Source organism: Halichondria panicea, chromosome 12, assembly GCF_963675165.1.
Source record: "Halichondria panicea chromosome 12, odHalPani1.1, whole genome shotgun sequence".
Lineage (NCBI taxonomy): Eukaryota > Metazoa > Porifera > Demospongiae > Suberitida > Halichondriidae > Halichondria > Halichondria panicea.
This window is the reverse complement of record NC_087388.1, coordinates 4,322,034-4,331,368: the sequence shown is the minus strand read 5'-3', so window position 1 is coordinate 4,331,368 and position 9,335 is coordinate 4,322,034. Positions and strand designations below refer to the sequence as shown.

Below are 9,335 nucleotides of genomic sequence, written 5' to 3'. Positions count from 1 at the left end.
CTTCATTAGTTTACCGAAGTCTGTGCATGTAGTACAATGTACAAAATGTATTTGAAACTGGTGGATCAGAGTATAAGCATTGTGTTTAATTATTTCCTAACTATTATTACAGGGAGATTATGGAATAGATTGGAACGGCCTGGCCTCCCTTGTATCGAGTCCCAAGCACTAATTGCCCACTGTCTGATGCACAGTTTAGTATGCTTAAAGAAGAGGTGAACCCACTTGCTGTTTGTGATGACTATGGCATATCGTTGTTTGGTCGCACCAAAGACTTAGCTAGATGTCTGTCTATTTAGAATGATGTAACATAATGATATTGAAAGAATCATGATAAAGTATGAAAGTGATACAGGGTGAATAGAACACAAAAAGAGTATAATATGTTCGAAAGAATCATGATAAAGTATGAAAGTGATACAGGGTTAATAGGTTTTGTCAAACACAAAAAAAGTATATGTTCATTTTATTGCAGTGCTTATAGGCAACCAAATCCTCCATGGTTTTTCATACCATATACCATTTCTTTTTAAACTCCTCTGGATTGTTATAATACTTGGAGGGCAGGGTTAGCTCCAACGCACAAGTGGACGACGTGGGAAACACATTGGTATCGTTAAATCTCAGACCCAAAGAGTTATCAAATCCCATCGGTGGAACAGACTCTGAACCAGTAGTAAAAGAAAGAATGGTCTTAAGACTGACAGAATCCTCCGAGTCACCTACAGTATTAGCCTAATGATAACAGGCACACTGTAATTATAGTTCATACCTTCAACACATTCACAATCGTACAGAAAATCTACAAACAGCATGTAAGTAGCCTCTTCTTTAGCAAGATCATTTGAGCCCTTAGGTGAAAAGTGGGTGATTTTGAACATGGCCTTCATGGTCTCTGCAATAATTACAACAAAACTAATTATGGTTACCAGTTACACACGACACTTACCAGCAGTCAGAACTTGTGTGTTATTGTGCACAAATAGAGGCCTCATTAGTTCAGGGTACTTCACAAGTGCTTCTCCCACACCGTTCACTTGCAATCCCTCCTTGAGCTGGTTAATCTCTGCTAAAGACTCGAGAAGAGTGTAGTAGAGTTTTAGTGTCTTCACTATCTCAACTTTGTCTGCTTGCGTCGAGGTAAAAAGTGGCTTGCTGTACCCGGCATTCACAATGGTGTCACATTCATCAAAGATACAATCTTTTAGGTCTTTGTCATCAGCAGCATCATTGATCTGCAGGTACAGTGTTGAATTATACACATAATTATATAGATAATATTATATACCTTCTGAATAAGGATCCGGACGTTAGTATTTGGTACTTCTTCATCAGGTATGTCAATATCACAGATTTTAACACCACACAAGTATGCGTAGAGACTACTTCCAAAAAAGGAGAAACCACTACCACCCTGAGTGATTCCCATGGTCATCAATTTTCCTACGAGAAGAAACGTCTCACCCTGTATAAAAAAGTGTATGTCAGCGACTACGCATACACACTTTTACATCAAAATACCTGCAAAGCCAATAAATCGTACCGCACAACCTTACTGTTCTCATGGCCCTCAAACATGGACTGAGCTGAGAAAAATTTTTTCTTTGCTCGAGCCTTGCTTCACTACTGAAACTTTGTCTCACAGATCTCAGCGTATCGATAGCACGACCACAAGCAGATGAGCTTGAGCCTACATCACCCACACCCACACCTGCAATGTACACAAATCAATTATCAGGAGGTGGACGGGAAACTAATTTGTAAGTTGGAGTGGCCTAAACGAAGTACAGCTTGCTTACCTACACCTGATGAGTGTCTTGCAGGTTGTTGACTACGAGCATCTCTCTGTTAGCTAGGAGCTTGATTAGCAAGGATGGTGTTCAAAATAGTTATTCCTTCCTCCAGTTTCTTGACTTGCTCTTCTGAAATCGACATTTTGTCTTTTATTCCACGTGGGGCCAAGCAAGCGTATCACGTGACTTAATTAAGGGGGTTCACCTGAAGTTAGGCCACACCCAACTAAGGACACTATCTAAGTATGTACTCTTGATCTTGCTCGTATATAAATACACCTAGACCTAGACGCGACGTACATGGTGAGTGGTGGACGTGTGATGGTAGATATCAAGTAGTGGATAGATGTCACCTAGCTGGTAGATGTAAGTATACGTAGCAGAAGATGTCAAGTAGTCGATAGATGTCAAGTAGCTGATAGATGTCAAGTAGCAACTAGCTGATAGATGTAAGTATACGTAGCAGTAGATGTCAAGTAGTCGATAGATGTCAATTAGTCGATAAATGTCAAGTAGTCGATAAATGTCAAGTAGTCAATAGATGTCAAAAGTGTACAAGTGGGTAAAGATCGATGTGTGCAAAGCAACCGATAGATGTGTGAGACACCCCCTTGAAGTGGGATGTATTTTTGACCTATTTGGCGTTCCATAAGGGAGTTGTTTAGATCTATATATATATCTCTGAACAAGAGAACAATAATGGATTACAAAGATGATGAAAGCACTAGTGTTGGACTCCTGGACAGTGACTCGGCATTGTTTGAATCAGATGACATCAGACTGAGAACTAAGTCCCTAGAAGTTACTGACACCAGACAAGGACAATCAGCACTTGTGCCTGGCCGATCTGCTGTAACAACTCCTGGTGAAGACGTGGCCAAAGTTAAACCATTCACTTCCTACAAAGTATCGCATAATGTCGAGTTTGAAGCTAAAAATCACACAACAACTGGACCTATAAAAGCTGGAGACGGTATATAAAGGATTGAAGTCTTATTATAATGTTACAATGTTTTTATCTGATTCAGCTAGTGAAGTGTGCATGACGATTAGGATATTTATCCACAAGCAAATCACTACTTCCACAGTATTAATATATACAGTGTGCTAGTATAAATTATATAGTGTTCACATTTTTGTGCTTTCTCTCAGTTTTTCCAGTACAAGAGGTGACTCGACCTCATAACTCAGTCAGAGTGTACCCCTCTCAATCTGAGAACTTACACAGTGTAGGTACAACAGAAACTGGTGAGTCTTCCAGACAAACTAAAACAGTGAGATCATGCATATTATTATGTTTGTGCGTTTATATGTAGTAGGATTAGCCTCGACCCCAGGCCGATCCGTCTCCAATTGAACGCTAGGTCGCCTACTAGGCCTGGTATTGATTGTATTTGGGCGTGATCTGGGCGTGGTTTTTTAATACATAAAACAAATTGACTCGTGGTACAACAAAAAATGAATCCTCCAACAGTGGTCTTCAACAACAGCCTCTGGGGCAGTATACAGCAGGAAATACTTCCCAGAAGACACTTCTTTGGGAGTGGCAACCAAATCTTTGTCGATTCCTTTATTGCTACTGAGGATGGCAGCAGAAACACCTCTATTGTTTAGACTCCTGATCTGGTCAATCATGAGTCTCATGATGAGAGATACAAGGGGAGAGACAATTAACAAGAACAACACTTTTGTCAACAGGAGGAGCCTTGGTCCTACCTAGCTTGTAGTCCATTAAAAAGGGTAGCAACTGATATAGCAGAGAGACTTGCCATACCCCGTTGGGAACCAGATAAACACGTCCCTTCCCTCAAACAGGAGCTTGAGAGCCTGGGCCTGTTCTGCCATGAGAGTGAGGCCATCTTGCTTCAAACAAGACAACGCGTTGCATGCCATAGCTAGCTAGCTATAAATTGAGAACATGACACGGAGCTAAATTACTGTAACTTTTACGGGAGTAAAATGCCTCTACGTACACCTTTAGTATTACAGAAAAAAAGCAGGAAACAAAATGTAAAGAATCTCTGCTTTTGTTTCCTGTTCCTGCCACGCCCAGATACAATCAATACCAGGCCGTATTTTTCAACTTCGTTCTATTAAAAAAAAATCGGCCTGGGACCGAGGCTATAGTAGGATATGACTTAATTATTATGCCATCAATAGTTAGTCTCTACTTCCTATTTATACTCTAGCTCGTATGTGCTTTTCTTATGACTGTAAGGATTTCAGTCTAATAGTTAGTTGTTATTCTCTATAAAATAAAATAAAAGCCTCTAAATACACAAAGTGCATTCCACATTCCATATATACATTGTAATTATTATAGCTCTATGATTGTATTCTAGTGTTTGTTCCTATTATGTACAGTGTACATGTATGTATCAGTTTCGTTCCTGTATACCTCGTTTGTAGCTGGCTATCTCACAATAAGGGGACCTTCCCAGGGAAATTCCTCTTCTAGTTACATACACCACAAACCCTAAAATGACCACTTTAATTGAAATATGGACTAGCTACTACCAATGTTTGTTTACTTTGTACAGAACTGGAACCATTGCTGAAGAAAAATAACAAATGTACGTGAGTTTTAAGATGTTGCTTCATATTGTTGTTATCTTCATAATTATTGTTGTTAGGAAGATTGTTGGCTCTAGGCATTTAATGAGAAGCCAGATTGCATGCATATTAAGTCAATTTGTCAACGCATACGTAGGAAGACGCACTTGTTGGATATAATTATTCTAAAATCCATAATTGTATCTCAACTGTGTATATACAACCTACAAAACTACCCTCGTCCTCGGAGGTTTACTGCCATAAATTCTGATGTAGTGGACAATAAGTGTTATATACCCACTGGAATGATTTTTTCTATCTCACCTTGGATACAACTAGCTAACAGTCTTAAAAACTATTGAAAACACGAGCAAAAAGCTTGTCCGTACAGCTTGTAGCCAGCGCTATAAGCCTTTGTACTAGTCCAAGCGGTGAGCCCCACCCATCTGTCCTGCCCTTGTCAACAAATGTTAGCTTTTTTTTAGCTGTGTAGATCTAGTATAGAATCAGTTTGCCCTCAAGGCAAGGAAGTTTATGAGGAATGCGGGGGTTAATGGTAGTTAAACCCCACCCAGTTGCTATGATACAGACCCCAAGTGGGGTATATAATCCATAATTGTATCTCAACTGTGTATTTTGCTCCCCTACAGTAAAAAGTGGACTAAAGTGTTGGAAACTTATCGTTCTGGTGGTTTTCTTTGGAAATGCAGCTGCTCTAATAACATTTGGCTCAATATTGATACGTATATCGACTGTTCCAGGTACAATTTCTCAAATAATCGAAGTCGAAAATCAAAATATGGTGTTGTTGGATTATTTCGATACATATTACTATAATAAAATCACTATTGAAGAATCGAAACACAATCGTTGTCCTGCGTGTACAGTTGAGGTATATTCATTCTACCCTGAAAATTTAATCGTGGACGATAATTATTTTAACATCTCATCAGGTAACGTAACGGCTACACGCGATGACGTGATTTTATCACCTTATTATTTCATATCCGGCTCCAAAGTGAAATTAACAGCAATTTTTTTCCCGACTAGAACCCAAAACACAACAATAGAATTTGTTCTGTACAACAATCTGCAACAGTATGAAGCTTTCCAAAGAGGTGATAAACCTGATGCTTATGAAACGTACCCAATACAAGTTAACGAAAAAGAAAAAACATATTCACTTTCTTTAACAATTGTTAACACTGGTTACTACTTTATTGGACTCAGGCCTGATTCTCCTGTCAACTTACAATTTACAGTTATCGTCCATCAAATCCACTACTCAAGAGACAATTTCCCACCCCCTGTATGTGTACTAACATCTACTGATTCCTGCACCGTACCTTTCACACCGAGCTCAACTGATACTTACACTGACACGCTGAAAACTTGTGTTTTAGTTTATTCCATTCCTCCCCACGAAGTGGCTGAATCGTACTATGTGACTTTAGAGTACAACGTATACCGTGGGTTCTGGAACATGTATACTATTATACTACTGTCACTCGTGTGTCTATCTGCTTTGTGTGTACTTTTGCTATGCTTCTATTGTGCTTGCTCGTGTGTATGTAGTGGTGTGAAAGCTAGAAACAAGAAAAACTATAACTATCTTACTATCAACTAATTTTTGGCTCCATTTCTGTGTTTTTTTGTGTGGGTGTTGTTCAATGAATTTTGCTGAAAAATGAAAAACCGTATATATAGTTTAGTAATGTATTTATGTATACAACTCAAAACTGTTCGGTATAGCAAACAATGCTATATATATAATATACTGCATGTAACTATATATAACTAAACGCATGCATAGTTATAATATTATATAGTTTAATCTTCTGCTGGGGACTCTACGCCCATTTCATCGCATATGTCCAAGCGTGGGGGTGTTCACCTTGGAGATATTCCTAAGTATGTCTGGTTTTGTGGCTTGAGTACGTAGACCCTATAATGAACAAGTACGTATTTACATATATACAGCAACATACTAGCTGGTATAAGTATATAGAATTGGGGGCGAGAGCATGTATAATTATGACACTATTGATGATCGAGCAAGGGGCGGTTTCATTGTATAGTCACTCATAATTATAGCATCAGTATAATTATTGTATATACAATCATTATCGATTTCGAATACTCACTTTTCACATGCATACACTTCATATAATTAATTATACCTGTACTTGTTGTGATCCTGGAGGCTGAGCTGCTCAATAACAATCTCTCGCACCTTATCAGCAATGTCGTTCAAATAACAGATCGAAGAAACGGAGCACACATTTCCACAGATTGGCACGCTTATAATTGGCTGGAAGCTGTACCGAAGATCAACAATGACCGTGTGCGTGTAGTCACAAACATAATGTAGATTTCCAGGGCTTTGCACGTTAGGAGGATCATCCACTGGTGCAGTCACACAGAAGTATCCGTTAACATTATTTGATGGAGTGTCGTCTGAAACGGGATCGCTAGAATCACATGGCACACGTAAGGCCTCACAGTCGGAGCAAGGAGGGTTGTTTATTGATGCTTGCACGCCTTGAGAGGGGTCGTCATCTTTACAATTCACTCTCGCTGAAAGTGTCCATTCAAATTTGTTCATAGCAAGCTGCAATACATGTTATATAGTTGTGTAAAGGTATATTGCAACTAATTTTACCCTCCGTTACTTAATTAGCTATATAAAATCGTATGATGTGCTATTAGCGACTGGAGAGTGTACAGCAATTAATCCCGTATTACCAGTAATTGCACGTCGTCATTGACAGCGTGCAATTACCTGTCAAATAGTTGCACGCTGTCAATGACAACGTATTTTTTCGAATTACAGCCGCGTCCGAAAATGTTAATAAAAACTGCAGAGAACTTTATCATTCACGATTAGAAATCAATAGTATGGTTATACTCGTGCAATAAGGGATCAATAGCACTCATAACAAGCACTGGCAAGGTTAATAGCACTCAGCTGCGCCTCGTACAATGTAGCCTTGCCATTGCTTGTTACTCGTGCTATTAATCCCATATTGCACTCTTAGCCATACTATTAATTATACTAGCCTAATTATACTTAAGAATCACGTATATGCAGTATATAGGACACAACTGCACGGACGTGGTGCATGCCTTATAATTATAGGTATGCGTAATTATATATGCTGTGTTTTATGCACCTATCAATGTGTTGCCCAACGGGCTTATATGGGGGATTTGACCATACCTAAGTCAAATTCCCCCTCCATGGTGGGGGAGGATTCTGCCAAACAGTTGCAAACATCAAAACAGGTTATAAAAGCAGTTTTACTACGCAAAGCCAGGTCAAATCCCCCAGTATGGGGCCAATAGTTAAATTATAGTTAAATTCCCCGTATGTCCCGGGGGTGGGGGGGGGGAATATAAATAGTGGGGCAACACATTGATAGGTGCATTTAGGCTCAAGAATCTCACTTGATTATCGTTGTAAGTTTTCAATTTCTTCAGCAAGGTGCAGAGCTTCTTGTGACTGACTTTAACAGCATCGGGATAGTACAAAATCGCCCATATCTTCTCTGGGTCATTTGGATCCAACCTCTCAGTACAAACACATGATACTTTATCTCTTTTGCAACTGGGACAGACAGAAGGCAAAGCTAGCCTATCAAAATCATCTTTCTGCTGTATAACACAGCTAGCTCTATCAGACTGAGTGTCCATTGCTATTACAACAGGTAGATCTAGCTACAGAAAGGTTACTACACTAGTCTAAAAAGGTGAATACTCAAATCAAATGTGGGCCCAAAAGAGGGCTACACAAACCATATAAAGCTATCACTCATTGATCTCAAGCTGACCATATAGAGAAAGCTATCACAACTAGTGGTTTTACACTTTCAAATTGGAGACAATGTAGGCAACAATGTGATTCCACCATTGTACACTATATCTATAGAGCACTGGCCGAGGGTATTAGCAGGCACTTAAGCTACTAGACACTAAAAGCTAACTATTTTACTTTACTTCACAAATGTATAAATCTAAAACATCACTTGCAACCACAGCAAAAACAGCGAAAGTGAGTGTTCTCCTTTGAAAATATTAATGAGCGCAGCCTGAAAAGTAGAGGCAATAAACGGACAATGAGGGATTTCTATTTTTAGAAACGCCCTCTTTTTAAGCGAACTTCTGGATTTTGGTTGGTTAGAGTGACTTCTATACAGGCTGAAAGATGACACAGCAGAGGTCACTGGCAACAACGGGATGACACTAGTAGACTACAACTTAGGATTGGACAGCGCATGCAATTATTGCATAAAATTAATGTTGACTCGTATGTATATAGGATATATACCACCTACGAGGAGGATATATGGGGGTGCATTATCCTCTGAGTAAGTGTATATCTGACTTATACCACGTGACCGCAGCATTATAGGAACTCCAATAGCAACAATTAATTCATTGCACGATGCATGCAAACAGAGCGAGACTATGCCGGATTTTACAGCCACCATCAAAAAGCTATACTTAAGCAACACGTCGTCTCTTTAATACAGATGCTCAGGAGCATTCCTAATCCAAGCGTTGTGCATTCGACGTCCTTTGTGACAGTTGCAAGCTCTTCTGAAAAACACCCTCAGGGCTGTAATTCTTCTATGTATCCTAAAGCTATATAGCTATATAGCTGTTTACCAATTAATTAATGAGCTACCCCGGTATAATTATAGCCTAGTATAATTATATCACTGGCGAATCCAGGAAATTGGAAAGGGACTTTCAACTTTCAAATAGCTGTTTGCTGCACTACGTATATGAGTTGTTGATCAGATCACATATAAAACTTAAAAGAGGGTTTCATTGGAAACCACTGAAACTCCCCTGGACTGTATATAATCAAAAAAGGAAAATTGTATATAATACAAAAAAGAAACAATGACTCACTTGATATTGCTATATAATTATATATGCAGCCACACCAAACTTCAGTTCATTAATTGGTTTTGTAATCCTCCA

At 39.1% G+C, this 9,335-nt stretch overlaps 2 protein-coding genes across 3 annotated transcripts; one reads left to right on the top strand and one right to left on the bottom strand.

Annotated features, from left to right (window-relative positions):
- Positions 1-306: 306 nt before the first annotated feature.
- LOC135344970 (uncharacterized) lies at positions 307-1,940 on the bottom strand. Its single transcript, XM_064542279.1, has 6 exons — positions 1,800-1,940; positions 1,522-1,711; positions 1,289-1,465; positions 950-1,235; positions 773-895; positions 307-722 (listed from the first exon to the last, which is right to left on the bottom strand). The coding sequence occupies exons 2-6, from the start codon at positions 1,576-1,578 to the stop codon at positions 508-510; spliced, it is 858 nt and encodes a 285-aa protein (XP_064398349.1). The 5' UTR covers positions 1,579-1,711; positions 1,800-1,940; the 3' UTR covers positions 307-507.
- A 552-nt stretch (positions 1,941-2,492) lies between these two features.
- Positions 2,493-6,041, top strand: LOC135344966 (uncharacterized). 2 transcript variants are annotated; one of them, XM_064542267.1, is made up of 4 exons: positions 2,493-2,766; positions 2,946-3,041; positions 4,334-4,366; positions 4,997-6,041. In XM_064542267.1, the coding sequence occupies exons 1-4, from the start codon at positions 2,493-2,495 to the stop codon at positions 5,971-5,973; spliced, it is 1,380 nt and encodes a 459-aa protein (XP_064398337.1). In that variant the 3' UTR covers positions 5,974-6,041. The 2 variants fall into 2 exon arrangements, with proteins under 2 accessions (XP_064398337.1, XP_064398338.1); XM_064542268.1 differs by lacking the exon at positions 4,997-6,041 and having other exon boundaries at positions 4,203-4,365.
- Positions 6,042-9,335: the final 3,294 nt, after the last annotated feature.